This window comes from Polypterus senegalus, chromosome 12 (assembly GCF_016835505.1).
Source record: "Polypterus senegalus isolate Bchr_013 chromosome 12, ASM1683550v1, whole genome shotgun sequence".
Lineage (NCBI taxonomy): Eukaryota > Metazoa > Chordata > Cladistia > Polypteriformes > Polypteridae > Polypterus > Polypterus senegalus.
Genome location: NC_053165.1, coordinates 91,071,873 through 91,094,356, shown reverse-complemented (window position 1 = coordinate 91,094,356; position 22,484 = coordinate 91,071,873). Strand labels below are relative to the sequence as shown.

Here is a 22,484-nt window from a genome sequence, read left to right as displayed (position 1 = left end):
CTTTGGTCTTAACGACCATTCCACAGGTGCATGTTAATTAATTGATTATGGTTAATTGAACATGCATGGAAAACATTGTTTAAACCCTTGACAATGAAGATCTGTAAAGTTATTTGGATTTTTAAAACATTATTGTTGAAATACACAGTCCTGGAAAAAGGAACGTTTCTTTTTTTGCTGAGTATATATTGAACAACTTTATAAAAGTAAAGTTGAATAAATCAGACTCTGCTGCATGAATAAAAGTAAAGTACCAGGAAATAATCCAACAGTTGATAGAAATCTGCCTTTTGTACCAAATACTTGTATGCAAAATTTGGTTGACTGAAGTGAAAGCATACTCAAGTTATTTTATTTAAACACACACACAAACATAATTCCAAAAATGGTATTTTCAGACACAGGGAGGTCTAAAACGTCGAGATTCATCAAAATCTCGAAATGGAATTTTTGGATGGTTACAATACTTTCCCTATACTTAGTATACAAGAAAGTCAGGGAGGTCTAAAATGTTGAGATTCATCAAAATCTTGACATTGAATCTTTGGACGATTACAATACTATCCCTATACTTTGTATATGAGAAAGTAAAAATAACAGTAAAAGTAAAATCTGCACTAACATGAACTGTAGAACGAGTCGAAAAAATACCAATTTAGGGGTAAGAGACTAATTATAATATCACATACAATAAAAGAGAAGCTCAGGTAGACATACATTCTCACAAGACAATTTAGTAGAACTTGACAAATAACGTTTTATAGATTTGACCTTATCGATCACTGTGTCGAATATCTGAACAAATTAAAAGAATCGGTGGAACTCAAACCAGCTTCAAAATGAACTGAAAGAGGGCTTGAGCAAATAGAAATTCAAGGGTATGAGACAAATTACGGCATCACAAGGAGTATTAGAGAAGCTCAGGTAATCAGAAATTCTGACAAGATAGTCAAACTTGACAAACATTCTACAGATTTGACCATATCGATCTTTTTGTCAAATCTCTCTATTATAAAAAAAAAAATCTTGGGAGGGAGTCGAGGGAGACGAGACGTGATCTTCTCAGAAGACACTTTGACGTCACGCGAGACAAGGAAGTGAGATCAAAGGACAGCTGCTGTACAGGCTTTTAAATGAACAAGCAGAACATGCAGCTAACCAGCAGCAAGACAGCAGCTGATCCAACCACATCTCCTTAGTGTGTGTTCAGCCCTCCCAACCCCTTCACAACATGAGCAGCATTATACGTCTCGTGAGAAAGAGATTTAAACATGCCAGGGCCCGGAAATAAAGGACAAAGAGTAGATGACAAAGTTGAATGTCGTAAAGAATTTAAACTTGTTGGCACGGTAAACATGCACGGCAGGCTGGAGGTAATGGAAGTACGAAAATTCCAAAGTCTCAAAATAAAACGATAGGAAAGATCACATTAGCGCAAACAAATGGAAATTATTATTCGGTGAATAGCGAAAAGAGATCGAATATATTGTTCAGATTTGTCAAAGTCGGAGACTTGTACTGTAGTTCATCTAATTCGTGTTGCCAGCGAGAATTAAAAGATTCCAAAAACGTTGTTGTGGTATGAAATCCCGTGAGTCGGAGACTTTTAACATGAGATTCCTTCAAGTCACGCCCTACTTACAACCATTTTCAAACACGGTCATCTAACCTCAGTCATGTGAATACTTTTGTCAGACACACTTCCTGCGCTCTCAGCTCTTATAAATTTTATCAGGACAATAATTTTATACATCCTAGATGACACATCAATGACAAAGTGAAGAAGAAAGAGTATGGACAAACATTCGAGAAAGTCGTTTTATTTATTAGAGAGAAACAAACGATATTTGCTCACGGGCAGTTATACATTGCGTTGTCACGATGTAAGTCCAAACACGGAATCAAAATTCAATGCGATCTTGAAGAAAAGTTAATTCCAAATATTGTTTTTACAAAAGGTTTAAAGTAACAGTGAAAATAATGCATATGTAACAATTCCCATAAAAATAACCTCTTTAAATTGTATATCCGGTAAACCAAACCCAGGGGTGGGCGAGTGAAGTGAGCCCCCTAGTATCTGTAAAAATTAAAAGAATCAGTGAAACTAAAACCAGCATCAACATGAACTGAAGGGTAACTCAAGCAAACACAAATTCAGGGGTATGAGACAAATCACAGCAACACAAGGAGGAAAAGTGAAGCTCAGGTAACCTGACAAGATTCTGACAAGTTCTGACAAGATAGTCGAACTTGACAAACAATGTCCTGTAGATTTGACTGTATCGATCACTGTATCAAATATCTGTAAAAATCGCTGAAACTAAAACCAACACCAACATGAACTGAAGGGCAACTCAAGTAAATACCAATTCAGGAATATGTGAGAAATCGTAGCACCACATGGAGTAACAGAGATGCTCAGGGAAACACAAATTCTGACAGGACAGTGTAGTCAAACCTGATGAACACTCAGCCATTCTAACTATTTGATCTTATCGAACCCCCGTATAAAATCACAGTTCGCTATTGAAAATAAATTAATAATACTAAAATTAGTACTTTCAAAAAATGTAGGGTGAGTTGAGTAAATACAAATTCACGAGGATAAAACGGATTATAACAATTAAAATCCATCCATTATCCAACCCGCTATATCCTAACTACAGGGTCATGGGGGGGTCTGCCAGCCAACATAGGGTGCAAGGCAGGAAACAAACCCCGGGCAGGGCGCCAGCCCACCGCAGGGTGCACACACACACACACACACACACACACACACCAAGCACACACTAGGGACAATTTAGGATCGGCAATGTACCTAACCTGCATGTCTTTGGACTGTGGGAGGAAACCCACGCAGACACGGGGAGAACATGCAAAGTCCACGCAGGGAGGACCCGGGAAGCGAACCCAGGTCTCCTAACTGCGAGGCAGCAGCGCTACCCACTGTGCCACCGTGCCGCCCAACAATTAAAATAATTGGTAAAAATAAAACCAGCTCTAACATGAAGTGTAAGAGGGCTCAAGTAAATGCAAATTCAGAGATATGAGACAAATTGCAGCACCACATGGAGTAGTAGAGAAGCTCAGGTCAATATAAATTCTGTCAAGACAGGGCAGTCGAAACTTGACAAGCAACATCTGATACAATACAATAATATGAACAAATGGTATAAAATGAAACAAAACAAACAAGGGGCACAACTTTGAACAGCAGCAAGGGGGACAATGCTGGCTGAACCCTGACACGTTTAAGTCACCTGGTACAACGTCAAGCTGGTGTGGTAGAGGTTTGCCTAGGCGGCTGCTGAGAGTGCATAACTTGGCTGGTGTTTGAGAATTCATCAGTGCTTATTAAATTGGAGTTTTTCACATTCCAAACATGTACAGTTTGCTCTGTTTGAGGTGTCGCACTGAAAATTAAGCTTTCCAGACAAATTTCCTCAGAGTACCAAAACTGTAATGAAATCAGAATACAGTCAGCTGAGATAATTCATGTAGACCCACCTTGTCTCCTTTTCTGCCAGGATCACCTTTCAAACCAGGTAGGCCGGAAGGACCCTAAAAATGAAAGAGAGTGTTTCATTCATCATGGGTTCTCATTTAATAAAATAACCCCATGTAGGTAACTATGATCGTACCAGGCTGGATGTCAAAGAAACGTAAAATTGGCAGATGTCATTAACAGGGAGGTCCTGGCACTTGCTAGCAGCAACCCCACCTGCACTTCAGAAGGGGTCGTCCACCTGAAGCTAAGCATGGTCAGGCCCGGCAAGGACTTTGATGGAAGACCACCCAGGAAAAGCAAGAGGTGCTGCTGGAAGAGGTGTTGATGAGCCCAGCAGGGGGTACTTACCAGGAGGTCTGAATGTGGGTTCCAATGTCCCAGTGCAGTGATGGGGAAACCATGCAGTAAAAATGGCGCCGTCCTTCAGATAAGATATAAAGCCGAGGTCCTGACTCTCTGTGGTCATAAAAGACCCTTGGGCACCCTTTCTAAAGAGTAGGGTGTATCTTGATGTCCTGGCTACACTCCCCACCAGGCTGGTCATTCTGGCCCCCTAATCATCCCCATCCCTAATTGGCTCTCTCTCACCACTTCTCTACCTAATAACTAATGTGTGGTGAGTGTATGGGAGTAAAAATGGCTGCCGTCACAGCATCCAGGTGGCTGCTACAAATTAGTGGTGGTTGATGTGGAAGCCCTTTGAGTTGTGGGAAAAGCGCTATATAAATGTAAAGAATTATTGTTATTATTGTTATTAATTATCCGAAAAGCAACCTTGCGCGCCTGCAATTCTCTGACTGTCCACCAGAGGTCACTCTGGCCTTTTGTCCCTCACCCCCACGATTGGTTGTAAAATCAGTCCTTGGTGGATCCGAAAGTGCTTTCTTAGCAGAGGGTCTCTGAGTCGAGAATTGACAGGCAAGATAGCTGGCAAGGAGATATATTAGAGGGTTTGGTTGTAGGGGGCAAGGAAGTGGGCAAGCTAACCAGACAGACATCATTTCCCAACATTGACCAATTTGACTGATGTGACTTGACTGGTGCTTCTCTCTGTGGTGTTCACTTCCATGTCTTTTTGTCTGATGATATATCATATTTGGAATTCTTGTACCAGTTTATTACCCTGGAGACATTCTTTTACAGCAATGTCTACAATTCTTACAGGTGACTAACCAATTTAAGGAAACACCTACTGGGTGTTTCACCACCATCAACTTCAAGGATAGTTCCAGCGTATCTTGGCATGGAGGGCTAGAAGTGTTTTGGAGAGTTCCAGTGGCATTCTTCAATGGGAAATTGGGATTTTCATGATGATGATTGCCATTCCAGAATCTCCAGACACAGGCAGCTGGGATGATATCTGATGACTAGAACAGGCTCCATCACTGGCATTGTCTTCAAACAATTCATTGACCTCTTGTGCCCGTTGCCATCCAGGAAAATCTCACTGCATCAGCACTGAAATGCCTAACTAGAGGATGGATCTGATCACTCAGAACGGACATTCACTCGGATTACTTAAATCAGGCCTGAGCCACCACACGACAGGCCATAAGACCCCAGATTAGAGTCCAACATTCATAATGTTTGAATGGTAAAAGACAGCATGCTTACCATTGGTCCTGGAGGCCCAGACTGCCCAGGTGGTCCACTGAGGCCCTGCTCCCCCTGGAAAACACAACATAAACTTTTTAATCTCCAAAGAGACCATTTTCTACACCATGGTTGAAGATACACTGTCACAAAGTGCCCAGTTGTGTCATTCCACCTCACATTTATGATCACTTTTCTTACTCTGTTGTTGGGAACTCGTACCATCTGATGTTAGGGACTGTTCAGAGTGGGCATCTATTTAACCATGAAGGTTACTTATGAGTTGGTTGTCCCTTTGCCCTGAATCTCCAACCTACCTCCCCCCATCAAATCACCGTTACCTCTCCGATCCCCAAACCTCACGTCACTGTTCAAAATAAAGCCATTCTGGTCGTCATACTCACAGCAGGACCCGGAATGCCGCGAAGTGCCTCTGGGCCAGGCTTTCCTGGGTGTCCTTGTGCTCCAACAGGACCTGTCTTTCCAGTTGGCCCATCTGGTCCTTTTTCTCCCTGTCAAAAGATGAAAACCCAGTCAAGTCCTAAGTGTCAGGTCCTTCAGGTGTTTTGAGCTTTTTTTTCTCAAATTTCTTTCTTTATTTGTTCAGCATCATCTTCCCATTGTTTCCAATAACCCAAGGCGGCCATCAATCTGTGATGTCAAATTTATTTATTGAGGAAAATGATCGAATATTACATATTTTTGAGTGGCAAAAGTATGTGAACCTCTAGGATTAGCAGTTGGTGAAATTCGAGTCCGGTGTTTTCAATCAATGGGATGCCAATCAGGTGTGAGTGGGCACCCTGTGTTATTTAAAGAACAGGATCTATCAAAGTCTGCTCTTCACAACACATGTTTGTGGAAGTGTATCATGGCACCAACAAAGGAGATTTCTGAGGACCTCACAAAAAGAGTTGTTGATGCTCATCAGGCTGGAAAAGGTTACCAAACCATCTCTAAAGAGTTTGGACTCCACCAATCCACAGTCAGACAGATTGTGTACAAATGGAGGAAATTCAAGACCACTGTTACCCTCCCCAGGAGTGGTCGACCAACAAAGATCACTCCAAGAGCAAGGCGTGTAACAGTGGGCGAGGTCGCAAAGGACCCCAGGGTAACTTCTAAGCAACTGAAGGCCTCTCTCTCACATTGGCTAATGTTCATGAGTCCACCATCAGGAGAACACTGAACAACAATGGCGTGCATGGCAGGGTTGCAAGGAGAAAGCCACTGCTCTCCAAAAAAACATTGCTGCTCGTCTTCAGTTTGCTAAAGATCACGTGGACAAACCAGAAGACTATTGGAAGAATGTTTTGTGGACGGATGAGACCAAAATAGAACTTTTTGGTTTAAATGAAAAGCGTTATGTTTGGAGAAAGGAAAACACTGCATTCCAGCATAAGAACCTCATCCCATCTGTGAAACATGGTGGTGGTAGTATCATGGTTTGGGCCTGTTTTGCTGCATCTGGGCCAGGACGGCTTGCCTTCATTGATGGAACAATGAATTCTGAATGATATCAGAGAATTCTAAAGGAAAATGTCAGGACATCTGTCCATGAACTGAATCTCAAGAGAAGGTGGGTCATGCAGCAAGACAACGACCCTAAGCACACAAGTCGTTCTACCAAAGAATGGTTAAAGAAGAATAAAGTGAATGTTTTGGAATGGCCAAGTCAAAGTCCTGACCTTAATCCAATCGAAATGTTGTGGAAGGACCTGAAGCGAGCAGTTCATGTGAGGAAACCCACCAACATCCCAGAGTTGAAGCTGTTCTGTACGGAGGAATGGGCTCAAATTCCTCCAAGCCGGTGTGCAGGAATGATCAGAAGTTACCAGAAACGTTTAGTTGCAGTTATTGCTGCAAAGGGAGGTCACACCAGATACTGAAGCAAACGTTGACATACTTTTATTACTCACAAATATGTAATATTCGATCATTTTCCTTAATAAATAAATGACCAAGTAGAGGTTTTCCTCTAATTTGTTACAATCTCTACCATATTGCAAAAATATATTAAGTCCCTTTTCCAATTCACTTATTTTTGTCTTACTAGATATTCCATGTCATCCATTATTATTATCGGTATTGGAGGGAAGGAGGCAACCAGCATGCCATCACAATACAGCAAAGTATGAAACCGAGAGCTGACATGCTCATCCAGTCCCCTGTTGCTGTCCCCTACTCATTTACAGGTTGCTCATTTTACAGCAGCAGGTCACATGAAAAAGGCTTTCAGATCCAGCCAAACGGCGGGAAGCCATTCAGCGGCTAAAATCACAAAGATGAGATCTGCCAAGCTTGTTAGAAGACAATGAGTCAGAGATTTGCTGCTTTAGTGATGCTTTCAAAGTGCCACCAGGTTAACCAAGTACATGTATAATATTTTTGTCTCATTTGTTTAACTGGTTTCTCTTTATCTACTTTTAGGACTTGAGTGAAAATCTGATGATGTTTTAGGTCACATTTAAGCAGAAATATAGAAAATTCTAAAGGGTTCACAAACTTTCAAGCACAACTGTATGATGGCCAGTTATATGTGAGAAGATGTTTGTGCTGAGGAGGCGTCGAACTTTACACAATAAAGATGTTTAGTAAAAACAAATACCCATGTGGCGTATAAGTGAATCGAGGGATTCTGAACTTGTATTCTTTTTTGACTTTGAATTTAGGTGCTTGTGTGGCCTTTGCCATTCTGCTTCTTCTGACTCACATTACTGACTCTAGAGGTCTGACGAATGTTTACAGATTAGCCCATATAACTTGGGTTCATTTCTGCTGTACTGAGTGTGGTACATGGCCGGCCGTTTATCCCGGCCAATACCCCCAGGCCGCCAGATGGAGCCCTCCTTGCAGCATGGAGAAGCCCCGAATGCCAGCAGTGGACTTTTAATGCACATCCCTGCTGGATACCATGGGGGCCGCCAGGAGGCCCAGGGACTATTTTCCCTACACCCCAGTCACATGGACAGAAGAAATGACGTGCTTCCGGGATGAAGAAAAGGAGTTTTTACCTGACCTGGAAGTGACAGAAAGTCACATTGACTGAGGGACAAACACTTCCGGGTCAAGGACTATAAAGGACTCTGGGAAATCCCAGACAGACGAGCCGAGTTGGGAGGCAGGGTGGCTAAGCGTCTGGGAGAGAAAGATTGATTATTGATTTATTATTGTGTTTATTTATGAGTATAGTGGAGTGTAGAGTGCTTGGTGCACACTATTATTATAAAATAAAGTCATATTGGACTTTTATCTGGTGTCTGATGTCTGGTCTGAGGGTTCAAGGGGTCGACAGTGCCCTTATCGTTCACATGAGATTATACCAAAACAAAAAATAAAAACTGTCAGTGTCCCCTAGAGAGCCCTGGGGTTGCAATCTCAGGTCGCTGTTCCTGGGTAGGGCATCCATACCTTGCTTCCTTTAAGGCCTTGTCGTCCTTCTTTTCCTGCAGCTCCAAGGGGTCCCTATAGAAAAGAAAACAGCAGGGTCAAATACTCGCTGTATGTGGTCAGTAGATGTGGCCTACTTACACCTCGTGAGCTATTTGGGGTCTGCATGCAAATGAGCTCCTAATTAAGTTAATACTTTGTGACAGGATACCCAGCTGGCAGAAACAACACAGGGCTTACATCAGACATGGGACAGATAAAGTGACACCACAAGCTACGTGTAAAGATGACCTAAATTTAAGAAAAAGGAGATTAAGAGGAGACATGAGAGAAGTGTTTATAATTATCAAGGGAATGAGTCCAGTGGATCGAGACGGTGACTTTAAAATGAGTTCTTCAGGAACACGGGGACACAGTTGGAAACTTGTTAAGGATGAATTTCACACAAACATTAGGAAGTTTTTCTTTGCATAAAGAACGACAGACATTTGGAATAAGCAACCAAGTAGTGTGGTAGACAGTAAGACTTTAGGGGCCTTCAAAACCCGACTTGACGTTATTTTGGAAGGAATTAAATGGATAGGACTGAATGGCCTGTTCTCGTCTAGATTGTTCTTATGTTCTAAAGTTCTAAAGAGAGAATAAAGAAAGTGTACACAATCCACAGTGGAAAACCATTTGCCACTAGAGGACAGCAACCACGTAGTGGAAGAGAATAATCAGGGGTAACCATAGAGGCCTGGCCTGAGGAGAGCCGTAGCAGGTCTAAGGTGGAGACAGATGGCCTGGGAAGATGGCTAATAAAAGTGTTCCTTTTCGTATACTTTGTCCTAATTTTTCCAGGCCTTTATAATATATGTGTGCTGATTAATAGGAGACTCATCGACATTAATATTTATCATTAATGACTACCAGGCCTACCAAGGTAATTATAATGGATATTTGACTATCCCATCATTATATCCAGACTGGCACAATGGTGTGCCCCTGATCTCCTTCCTGAAGAGACAAATATAAGATTACAATTCCAAAGGCAGCTTCCTACAGCACACATGAAGCAGGTGTTGATTCTTGTGCCACCTTTTCTTCTTGCCTCAGATATTGTAATTTCCAGACTCAGGCTTGTCCCTTAAGCTCCTGGCTTTATAGAATTCAATAAATAAATCCAAGCCGTGCCAGTTAATCCCATTCTTGTTGCACTCTAATTCACTGTTCTGATGATCTACAGATGTAAAGCACGAGATCTGTTTAGTGAAATGCTGTCTTAGAGATGACTGCTGGCTCAGCTATAGGTCACCTAACGGGGTTTTTCCAGTTTCTCTTACCCTCTTTCCTGGTGCACCAGGTGGTCCAGGTTCTCCTGACGCTCCAGGTGGACCCTGCAATGCAATAATAAAAAATAAAAAAAAGTAGCGTCAATGACTTGTTGGATCGCTTTGGAGGTGCAACTTTTTCAGTCTGTTGTTCTTTATAAATGCTACTACTTTATGTATGTGCAGAAAAAAATAATTACAATCTCACACTTCTTCCACATTTTGCTTTTTTTTTATCTTTTTCCCCCCCATATTATTTTGCTTTAAACTGAAATGGTTGACCACAACAAGAATAGAGATTGCTCACCACCCACTGAGTGGGGCATTGGACCTGCTAGGCTTGATATTACTGTAGAGCTTGATGGCCACCAGGGGGAGATAAACACATTTTTTATGGCATCCAGTCTGGGGGATCAGACACCATTCGGGATTCATTCAAACTAAGAGGGGACTTGTGTTTGTGGTTTTCCTCTAATTTGTTACAATCTCTACCATATTGCAAAAATATATTAAGTCCCTTTTCCAATTCACTTATTTTTGTCTTACTAGATATTCCATGTCATCCATTGTTCGGTACTGGAGGGAAGGAGGCGACCAGCCTGCCATCACAATACAGCAGAGTAAGAAACTGAGAGCTGACACGCTCATCCAGTCCCCTGTTGCTGTCCCCTACTCATTTACAGGTTGCTCATTTTACAGCAGCAGGTCACATGAAAAAGGCTTTCAGATCCAGCCAAACGGCGGGAAGCCATTCAGCGGCTAAATCACAAAGATGAGATCTGCCAAGCTTGTTAGAAGACAATGAATCAGAGATTTGCTGCTTTAGTGATGCTTTCAAAGTGCCACCAGGTTAACAACTCACAAAAGAGACATAAAGACAAAAAAGAAAAGGGGACGGCACCCACGGGGGCAAGATGCCACCTCCGATCATCAGGGTGGCACACAGATGAAACAAAAAGAAGTCACACTCATTGGATTACATACTGCATTTCCAGGGTCTCCATTGTCTCCTTTCTCTCCAATGCCGCCGTCGACACCCTGCAGAGAAACATAAATATGAGAAGCTGAGAAAGAAGACGTCGACATTGAGGGTCTGCTTTCATCTTCAGTGGGATTTACTGAGGAGGTGCGTCAGGCCCCGCTCTTGCACTCGTTCTGAAAAGCCCAGCTCAGCTTCAGCTTTGGAGGTAAAAAGGCTGACACAGCGGGATCACTCAATCCACTCATACAACAAAACGATCGGATCTCATACACAGACCAGGGGCTTTAGGGGGAAGTAAAGGGAGAGCAGGAACGGCCTTCAGAAAAAAAGATTTATATAATATAGCATCTCACTCGTGAGCGTGCGTATGCACACTCTCTGGAATTGCCATAGATCAGTTTAAAAGAAAGAAAGAAAGAAAGAAAGAAAGAATAAATAGCATTTTTAAAACCTGTGTCTATGTTTTCTGCAGTTGTATTTGGGGTTAAGGGGTCTGAGATGACTCTCAGTGGTAAAAAGTCCTTATTTTATTGCATTAAAAGATTAAATTAACTAAGAAACATCTCTTTATGCAGCAGCCCTGAGGAACAAAAGATTGCTCGGAACATGTCAAAGTGATAACTGCAAAAGAAGAGGTGCTTCATAAAATACATGATAGATAGATAGATAGATAGATAGATAGATAGATAGATAAGATTTAATTTTAGTATAGTAGGCAGGATAAAATAGATAGATAGATAGATAGATAGATAGATAGATAGATAGATAGATAGATAGATAGATATTAATTTTAGTATAGTAGGCAGGGATAAGATAGATAGATAGATAGATAGATAGATAGATAGATAGATAGATAGATAGATAGATAGATATACTGTATATTATTGTCGGGCAACCGGTGCGCTGTGAAAACTTTTGTAAAATATTTAAAATTGCTAGTGTTTTTGAACTTTTGGTTGATCAAAAAGATAATGTTTAAAAATAAAATTTATGTTGGAAAAACAGATAATGGAACACTTACAGAAATGAAGTCTAAGAAACGTGAGAGACTTCAAATGATCAACAAGGAAATGCGCGTCTGTCTTTCGAAAATTGATCCTCGCATCAATCTCATATGTGCTGAAAAACAATCTCAACGTTCACATTAATTAAATTTAAGATTTATCCTTTGTTTCCTTTATTAATAAAATGTCTTTCAAACTTGTAAAATTAACTTTTTTATTGGCGATTGTCCATAGATTGTGTCGTCACGACTTTATTTATGGGCAGTCCCTCAGGTGCGCCGCGAAAGAAAAGTTTTGGACTTAGTGCACGCAACTCGAAAAGGTTGCCTTTCACTGCTATATATATATATATATATATATATATATATATATATATATATATATATATATATATATATATATATATATATATATATATATATATATACACAGTGGTACCTTGGTATACGTTCGCTCTGGAATAAGTCCAACTTGGTATAGGTCCTGTTTGGACGTGAAAAATTTTGCTTGGTATACAACCTTTGTTTGGAATACGACTCACGTGCTAGAACACCGCATACTTCCGTTGTTTACCTCTCTCGAGACAAAGCCACAACTGCCCACGAGCGTCAGTACGCGCTGTAACTATCTGTGAATTTTCACGTGATTTTGTGTTTTTTAACGTAAATTTGAATTGATTGTTGAAAAATATGAAGGCGACATGCGTATCCGGGACATGGCTGCTGCATACCGTATGTCGAGAACGACGGTATCTACGATGTGAAAAAAAAGACGTTATTAAAAAGTAAAGTGAGGTTACATTTTCATTTATGTCATCTAATTGCTTTTGTATTTATGTATTTTAGTATTAAGCAGTGTTTAAATTATTTGATACAACCCCATCAATGTATAATATGCCAATAACAATAGGATTTTTTTTTTCCATGGGAACGGATTCATCATTTTCCCGTTATTTTTTATGGGAAAACTTCATTTGTTATACATCCTGTTTGGTATAAGTCAAAGGATCTGGAATGGATTAAGGACGTATACCGAGGTACCACTGTATATATATATATATATATATATATATATATATATATATATATATATATATATATATATATTTATCTGGAAATGGTTGGGGACCCACAAGGCCAATCCATACTTGGAATGTTTCAAAGAGCTTCCCTAGCAACAGTAGTATAGGGCGGCCATTCAGTTGTACGCTGGAAGGCAGACACAGACGTGACAGATGAGAATTGTGTGTCTGTTATTAGTGTAAGCTTATTGTGTTTGTGTGTACTTGTGACTCCGATGAAGATCACATCACGTTTAATGACCAATTCATGCAGACACCCACATCATTTCAAAGGGTCCCCATACTTTTTCTCACATCTCTCTACTCATCGATCACTGGACTGGCTCCTGTTGCCAGCACTCCTGAATTAAGACCCATCCACGGCAGACAAGAGCGTGGCCCTTTGTGTTGCCCCACTGGGGTCTATCATGAACCTGAGTGATCTGTGGTATGCTCCGCGTCTACGAAGGAAAAAGGGAAAATAGAGGAAAGGTGAAGAATGGAACGGCTTTGGGAGTCAAAGCCCAGCAGAAAGCCATTATTGTTCTCAGTCTATATCTGCCTGGTGACGCTCTAAAGCCTCTGACAGACTTGAATTCTGTAGCCGGGATGACAGGGGGCTCTTGTTAAGCATTGAACATTCTGCCACCTCCCTCAGCTGTCACCGTCAGGATGTCTCGATGGATGCATGGTGCGGATTTAAACTAAACGGACTGTGAAGTGAAGCATTTCCCAGGGACGGCAGGTGTCTCGAGGGACACGCCGCTTACTTTGTCAATCCGAAGGCCGCTGTTAGCCAGGAGACTGAAGGCCTCCAAACAAAGCGTTTACTTGATCTGTGACCTTCAGGAAAGAATCACTCCACTGGGAGGCTTCATATTTGGGGACAATCATTCTTTAGCTGGTATCTGCAGAGATGGTGATGTAGGGTATGTGAGCCTAAAGAGGGAGAGTTTGTCAAGACTTTCAGATCATAAAGTCGGCAGGCATTAATAACTAGAAAGGAAAGGGGGAAGGCGCTTAAAGGATCCTAAATCCAAGCATTCTTAAGTTAACAAACTAAAAAGAAAAAAAGATGTACTCTAAAATTAAATTAAAACCGAGCTGCGTTTACACAATCACAATGTGAAGACTCGTCACGAGGCGTCACATCATCCAGTAGCTGAGCATCATGGCCAGGTACAGAAGACAGACTCTGAAGCACAAGCCTGCTTATGCAGTCTGACCATAGCCTCTCCGTGGGACCCCCACAAGACCCTTCACCTGTCAAGATGAGACATGAATAAGTCCATGTATGTTCATTTTATTATTATTAATTAATGAATTTATTTATTTATTAATTTATGCTGGGATGATACAAGGCCACGAAAAAATAAAAAGGCATGGACTTTATAATTGTCAGATAGATACTAAAAAATAGTAACGAAAGGCATGGACTTTATAATTGTCAGATAGATACTAATTTTAGCATAGTAGGCACGATAAGATAGATAGATAGATAGATAGATAGATAGATAGATAGATAGATAGATAGATAGATAGATAGATAGATAGATAGATAGATACTAATTTTAGCATAGTTGGCAGGATAAGACAGACAGATACTTTAGTATAGACAGAGGCCACCCCCTTTTCTTTAGTGTAGAACTATAATGGAGGCTGACCACCAGGCCTTATCTGTGTAGTGATCGATTTGTTGACATGTCATCATTTTTAGTTTAATGGCAGCTGGCAACAAGAATCATGACAAGGGTAAAAATGATGGCTTACGTTTGGACCGGCTTCCCCTGGAGGACCAGGATCTCCTGGGAATCCAATTGGACCCTGTAATTAAAAAAGACAAAGGCATTAGTAGAGTGTACATTTTAAAGAAGAAGCTGCACTCAGGTGTTGTCCATCGACGTAATTGCAGAGAAGCCCCCGTCTTTCATTTGTTTTCCCCCACCCGAGTTTTTTGGGTGAAGGACTGATGAACAAGCAATCGTATGAAAGCTCGCTGGCCACACGACTGACAGAGCTTGTCTGGTGACAAAGACAGATAGTTATGGGACTCAAAGGTTGGCACTGTTCCGTTTTGCAGAGCTGTCAGTGATCTGCCTGCAGATATCAGCCGTGAGCCCCCCTGGGGTTTGTGGTCTTGCTGCTTGAAGTCACCTCTTCCTCGCAGCTCCCAGTTCTGTTTACTTAGTTTGGTTTGCTGCCCTTTTTGCCTGCGGCTATCAGTACAAGTGAAAATCCCTGAAAGTCCCTCTAAATCCTAGCCGCCTGACAGGCACATTGGCAGCTGACAGACCCCGTCACACGCGGCTCCATTAGAACAGAGCATGCAGAGACGCCTCTGGACCTGGAAATGAGGTCTGTACTGAAGAGGAACAAATCAAACAGCTCCAAAGAAAAGATGTGAAAAATAAATAAATAAATAACCAATGCACACAGAAGTAGCTCTGTCTCTCCTCACCCTAAATGACCCCATCACATCTGCATGCTTATTGTTGGTAAGACCGATTAAAGGCAGCTGATTTTTTTCCACTGTGAATAGAGTTCTTTCCTTAAACACCGAGAATCCCAGCAATCCATAAGCGACGGGGGGCGAATGAGTTTTCAGGCTGCTGTAATTTGCCACTGCAGGCTGGATACAACTGAGAAGTAATCAATAGAGGAAGCAGTCGGTGAGCGGTCTGAAGCACTGAGACCCCCTGCCCGGCCAGAATAAGAGTGGCAAGAGAGACGAGGCACACTAATAACTCTTCACGGCAGGAGGCCTCCCTCAGACAAGAGTGAGGAGAAACATGGATGAACCGCAGGGCTCAGAAGTGGACAGAGGCAGTTCAAGAAAACGCAGACAGGGTCACAGTGAAATAAAGTGAGAGACCTGGGTGGCCTGAACTGGACAAAAATGGTACATTCAGAGAAGGATGGAATGAATGAAGAGAACACCAAGAAACATAGTGATGGTCTGTGGTGGGCAGTCAGATGAAGAACCAGTAGATAAAGTGGGGGACATTGGTAACCAACAAACATGCAGTGATGATCTGGACGGCCATTATTAAATGTAACATCCCATTCTCAAGGCTACTGAGGGGGTAAGGCAATACTGCCAGTATTGGTCAACTTCAGATGGGTTCACTTATGGGCACCCTAGCCTAGTGGCCAGGAAAACTGGCATACCCAAAAGAATATATGTGACATGGACAATGGCTGCATGCTGGACTTGAACCCAGGACACTGGAGCCACCAAGGTAGAATGGCGTCAAATTGCTTAAACTAAGCATGTCCATATGATATTATCCAAACACATCCTAAAAAAATTGTAGTAGGAAGACCAAAAAAGTACCTGGAGAAACCCACAAAGACACAGGGAGAGCATGCAGACAATGAACAAGTGTGGGATTCAAAGCTAGGATTCTAGATGCATGAGGTGGCAGCACTAACCAATGCACCACTCTTATAACTTCAAATTATTTTTGTGCTTTATTATAACATTATCGTCACTAGGATTAAATGAGAAGCTTTTATTTACCGATCTTCCTTTGTTTAACATGATGAGCAACACCCAAAACAAACTGTTGATCATTAAGATCTGTGATTAAAAACCCACCAGCCCATCCCACTAGCATTGAGTGCAGTGCAAGAATCAACCCTAGGTAGGGTTACAGTCCTAATAATAATAATAATAATAATTTAGCCAGACATTTAGCCATGTTTAATCTTTGTTTATTTAATACTTTTATTGTTTTCCAACGGTTATTCATCCTTTCAGGTGTGCTTACATTTAATGCGTGAAGCACCTTGCAGCAGTGCTACTTAAATAAACTACAAATCCCAGCAGCCTCTGTGCCACTCACAGGGCAAGGAAAATGATCAATGATGCCAACCATCCAAACAAGTTTAAGGGGGCGCTTCTGTCATCCTAAATGAGGAGAGAGCCCAGAGCTACATGATGTACTATGTAGTAATAACAGTAAACTAATAAATAACTTGTTTTAGACATTCTTCTAATGCACAGTTTTGGAGTTTAGTAACTAAACATTTAACTTCATGTTGTAGTTTAACTGTATGTAAAATATATATAATATAAAATATACTATAATACTGATTGTTTTTTTTTTTTCAATTATTGAATTTATATCTGTTGTATCAATATGTAAATTAATGTTCTGTCATGTAGTTTGTGAAATTGTGGGTGGAGCCCCAGGAGGCGGAGCCACCCTGATGTCACCACTTTTGAGCCCTCCCTCTGGCTAGTTAGATGAGAGCAGAGGAAGCTCAGGAGTGGCCCTGTGTGTGAGTATACAGGATTTGTTTTTATTTATTTATTTTCCTTTCTCTGTTCACTGTTTGGATTGTGTATTGGGATGTTTGGTGTGGGTTGCCTTTTAGACAACTCCTTTTGCTCTTAGGGTTCTTTGTTGCCCCTTTTTTTAAAACAGGTTTGTTGGCATTGTGTATACTCGGCCATCCCCATATTTGAGTTTACGAGACAGTCTAGGGGAGAGCACTCCCAATTTCGGGGTTTGAATATGGCCGCTACACACAGCCTTGCAAATAAAGGTCTACTAAAAGAGTGAAGACCACCCTCCACATCTTTTTTAGAATCACCCAATTCTCAGATTTTTGAACAACTTGTATAGAAAACTCAAAAAAAACTGTTGGGGCCACCTAAAAAAGCCACCTGTTTTAGTCAAGTTTCCTTCCTTAATTTATTGCTATTACATACATCCTCGCTCGTGTTTCAGCGTCTTTAGTTAACGTGGTAATCTGCGAAACAACTCCACCGCTGGGAAAATAAATCAAGTCCCCAGTAACTGAGTGACACCTGTCCACAGCCCTGATTGAGAATAAGTGCCCATTGCCATGCCAACTCCCTCAAGTCTGGTACATTATAACAGGCAGGCAGTGTGGTGCAGTGGCTAAGGCAATGGGCCTTAAACTCATTCCAGTCCTACCTTGGCTACACTTTGAAACCCCCAAGTAAGTGACTTTATCTGCCTGTGCTGTACTAACCCAAAAAATACAGTACTAACAGTTCATCTGGGGTAAAGTTGTCAGCCAAATACGCTCACCGGCCACTTTATTAGGTACACCTGTTCAACTGCTTGTTAACGAAAATATACAATTGGCCAATCACATGGCAGCAACTCAAGGCACTTCGGCCTGCAGACCTTGTCAAGATGATCTGATGAAGCTCAAACCAAGCACCAGAATGGAGAAGAAAGGCTTAGAACGTGGCATGGTTGTTGGTGCCAGGCAGGCTGGTCTGGGTATTTCAGAAACTGCTGAACTGTGTGCATGGTAAAATCACATTTCACAAGAGGCTTATATGTCATAATTAAAATGATCTGCTATGTATATGTAATGGAGAAATTATAACCTGGGGGTTTACCTTACCTTGAATATTAAAATATTTGGACACATTACTTGATGCATGTGTTTGTCGATTCACTGCCCTCCTTCTTGCCAAAAAATGTAAAGATCATTTAAAGAAAAGGAGTTCACATTACAGGGCAAAATGGGACAAGTGTGACAAGAGAGAAGACAATTGAGAGGGTGATCCACAGTGCCAGCAGTGACCACACCCACACACACACATACCATGAATGGCATTGCAGAAGCCAGCAAGACAGAACACTTGGCAGCTTTACTCTTTCTGGGTTCTGCTTTATGGAGACTCGATTTTTTTTAAAAGTGTGTGCCCTCTCTTCAGTGGAGTAAGACAATAAAATGTAGCAATTGTATGGGCAAATGGAGTAAGCCGCAGCTTTATGTGGTGCCATCGGGCTCGACCATTTATCCCAGCACTGAAGACCACCAGATAATTTCCATGAAAACGAACTCAATGTTAAGTGTCGGTGACAAAGGTGCGTCAACTCAATATCGGCGTGAAGGGGTTTAATACTTTCGCGATCAATTATTTTGTGTGTTACATTTGGAATTGAGAGATCTGTTTTAAGGTTGGCATTAAAGAGTATTTTCCTGCTAATCAATACCCAGAAAGCCAAATTCAATCCACTTTGCTTCATCGCTGTTTAACAGTAAAATGGAAAATCTTTGTTTAAAGTGAATGGTCCATTGCTGTTGCGATTGACTTCAGCACTTTATTTTTTGAGGGCACATAAATTGATAAGTCAATGCCCCCTGCTATATTTTCTTCTAATTTGCCCCCATTTTTGGCAGCAGAACCTTCACAAGTAAAACGAGTGTGGTCAGCCATGCCTCGCTGGCACCTCCTAGCAGTAGTGTTTGCGCTGTTATGGTTGACCTTAAGTGGGCAGTCCAGGTGGAGGGAACCAGGGCTGGGGTAGGTGAGACAGCGTTGCCTTAAAACTCTCTCCCAGTGCTGCTCTTCTACTATGGGCTGCATGTATCAGCTGAAGGAACCCACGGGTGCTTCACGGGATGCTAATGGCTACCACAATGCTTTGGAAACGGCCAAAAAATGGGGTTAGAAAATGGAGGTGTCATGCATCAATTCTACATAAATCCAGATCTCAAACCGCAAACAATTTTAAAAGGGAAGAACAAGCATCAAAGATTTTTGCTTTGTTGCCATGGAGAGAAAGATGCAACATCAAACATGAAAGAGAACGCTGAGCAGGTGTGAAATCAGCTGCTGTAAAGCAAAGAATATTAAAGAGGAGAAAAAGGACGAAGGACAGAGCAACAGTCTGGACAGAACGCCCACACGGACGCAGCAGGGCAAGCAATGGACCCAAATGGAGGTGCAGCTCCACACGTTTTAAGGCCTTGTGTGCATCAATGAGGTAGCAGCATTATGTGGCCTTATGTAGCAGCATTGGGTCCCAAAAACCAAAAGGCTGGGCACGTAGGTGCACTCCATGCCACAAGAGAACGCCCAATATTGGAGTTGTTAACGTTCCTTTTAGCAGAAATGTCATCTTTTTGATCATTTTTGGAAATTAGAGGCCTGCTCTTGTCATCCCAGGAGTGACATTTTTCCCGGTCCCACAGCTAAACCAGTGCCTTTTTGGATTTATGCCTCCATCCTTTAATGTTAATAACTCTTCTTACTGTTGCTCAGCATTCTCCTTGGCACAACTGCTAGAGGGTGTGTGGGAATACATTAATCCAGCCTACTTGTGTGGATTTGGGGAAAAAAGTATGCAATGGTGTCTCACAACATTTGGGGGGGGAAGAAAAAAAGCATATGACTGTGTCCCTTCATGTTTTGTGGGAGGGGGCAGGGGGTCTCCTTCAGAAATTTGAAGGTGGACCATATGATGGTGTAACCCCCTTGGGCATTATTCCTGGCATAAATGTTTTTAAGTCATTCTTCATTTTTTCCCAGGCTTTGTTCTAGAGGGTTGAAGGCAGAAGGCCTCGTGGAGAGGTGGGACATCCACCTTCATTTGAGCATCCCAGGTGGCCAAACAGTGCCTCTATCAGATGGTGGTGCCCACAACAATAAAAACTAGAAAGGAAAGCGGAGAAAAGTGTCAAAATCATTCGCTATTGGTGTTGGCCTCCGTCAAGGTTGTGTCACCATTTCTGTTTGCCATTTTCATGGACAAGATATTGAAGAGCAGTCAGGGATGTGTGTGGGCGTCCAGTTGGGGTGGCTAAGGGTAGTGTTGTTGCATCATCTACAGATGATGTACTTTTTGCCTCTTCTGTGATCTTTGCCATTCACTCGAGCCATTTTCTACCGAGTGTGACCCGGCTAGGATGAAGATCAGCACCTCCAAGTCCGAGGTCATGGTTCTCTCTCAAAAAAGAGTGGTTTGCTCTCTCCAAGGAATGGAGAAATGGCTACCCTTAGTGGAGGAGTTCAAGTATTTCGGGATCTTGTTCACAAATGACTGGGTAAAGGGAACGTGAGATCGAACAGCAAACTGGAGAGGCCATTGTCCTGCAGGCGCTATACCGGTCCATGGTGGTGAAGTGAGAGCAGAGTTTCAAGACAAAACTCTTGGTAGTAACCATCCAATCTACAGGCCTGTTCTAACCGGTGGTCAAGTGGTGTGGATAATGACGACGGAAAGAATGATAGTGTGAGTACAAGTAGCAGGATTGAGGTTTCTTCACCTAGTGGCTGGACTGCCACTCCATGATTGAGTGCTCAGGAGCTCAATGAGGCGGGAGAGCCTCAGAGTTGAGTCGCTAAGGAGAGCCAGTTTGGGAAGTCCTAAGGATGTCCCCCTAGAGCTGCTCCGGGTACATCTCACTGGGCAGACCTCAGGACATGCTTATCTTGGGAATGTCTGGGGAGTTCCCCAGGTAGAGTTGGAATTTGAATGGGAGGGCAGAAAAGTCTGAGCTGACCTGCTTGGCCTGCAGTCATCATGACCCTCATTAGGAAAAGTGCTTAGAGAAAATGAGATGAGAGGATTCTTACTGCTACCTAAGTGGAACAATTGTATTCTAGCTAGTACATTTCTGATTATAATTCTCTTAGAATCTCTCCAGGACCTAAAAACACCTGCATTAACAGGAATAATAAAAAGAACCATGAAGAGAGCCATCACTGTTATAAAGTCAGCCTGGAGACAGAGACCTGATGGTATTGGAGCAAAGTTAAATACTAAGTTCAGCATTCAGAATTGGAATGAATTAATTTCTACAACAAACCTCAGTTGCCATGCAGCTGCAGGAGATTCATTTCTAATCCCGTCCTCGTCACCATCTGCGCGGTGTTAGCACTTTTTTTTCCCTCTGGATATTCCAGCTTTTTGCTCAAGTACCGAGACGCATGTGTTCGGTGGATTGGTGCGAGTGATGAGTGTGTGCCCAGCGAGGGACTGGCACCTCTATCTGTCCTGCACTTAACCTCGGGGGGGTTGGGGGGAAACCCCCTCTGTGATCCTGACTTGGATTAAGTGGGTTTGAAAAACAGATGCGTTTAAAGTACAAGTTCTTTTATATGGTGTTCTTCAAATTCTTATTTGTCTTAGGCTACGTTCACGTCACTATGTCTTTACAGAAAAAACGGTTTTAAATGAAAACGATTTCCATCCACACTAGTGTCATTTTACACAGTTTACGAAAATATCTCCGTCCAGACTGAAAACACATACGACGTGGATGTTCAACTACAATATGCATGTGTGCATATCGGTGAAATAACTTGTTGAAGGCATGGTAATGCTACCTATGCCTCAAATCTATAGCGACCCGTAAACTATTTACCTTTTGTGCATTTTAACTGTACCAAATGTAATTTAGATGCCATACGGGTGAGCAACCAAACAAGTGCGATGGAAAGCAACTCTTCTATGTCTGCTATTTTGGGTTACGGTTCCCTTCTGTGGAGGGTGGCCAATTGGGGAATTAGACATTGTAATGAGCTGGATCAAATCCCATAATAAGCACAAAATAATCAAAAGTAAACTATAGCGAATGGTAAATTATTTGTGTTATTTGCATGTATGCAGCATTCAAACGGTACAAAACGCAATTTAGACGCATACGGGTAAGGAACCAAACAAGCACGATGGAAAGCATCTCTTCTATGTCCGCCATTTTGGGTTACAGTTCCCTTCCGTGGAGGGTGGCCAATTGGGAAATTAGACATTGTAATGAGCTGGATAATCAAAAACAAAACTATAAAGACTGGTAAATTATTTGTGTTATTTGCATGTATGCAGCATTCAGATGGTACAAAACGCAGTTCAGACGC

General features: G+C 41.9%; 1 protein-coding gene across 5 annotated transcripts in view; it reads right to left on the bottom strand.

Annotated features, from left to right (window-relative positions):
* Window positions 1–22,484, bottom strand: part of col5a3a (collagen, type V, alpha 3a) — a 292,461-nt gene that overhangs the window by 23,543 nt on the left and 246,434 nt on the right. For all 5 annotated transcript variants that reach the window (XM_039772887.1, XM_039772888.1, XM_039772889.1 and 2 more), the window contains 7 exons: window positions 14,621–14,674; window positions 10,789–10,842; window positions 9,817–9,870; window positions 8,513–8,566; window positions 5,506–5,613; window positions 5,123–5,176; window positions 3,508–3,561 (listed from right to left, as the gene is read on the bottom strand). In XM_039772887.1, the coding sequence (XP_039628821.1) occupies window positions 3,508–3,561; window positions 5,123–5,176; window positions 5,506–5,613; window positions 8,513–8,566; window positions 9,817–9,870; window positions 10,789–10,842; window positions 14,621–14,674 (432 nt within the window). The remainder of the gene's footprint in view (window positions 1–3,507; window positions 3,562–5,122; window positions 5,177–5,505; window positions 5,614–8,512; window positions 8,567–9,816; window positions 9,871–10,788; window positions 10,843–14,620; window positions 14,675–22,484) is intronic.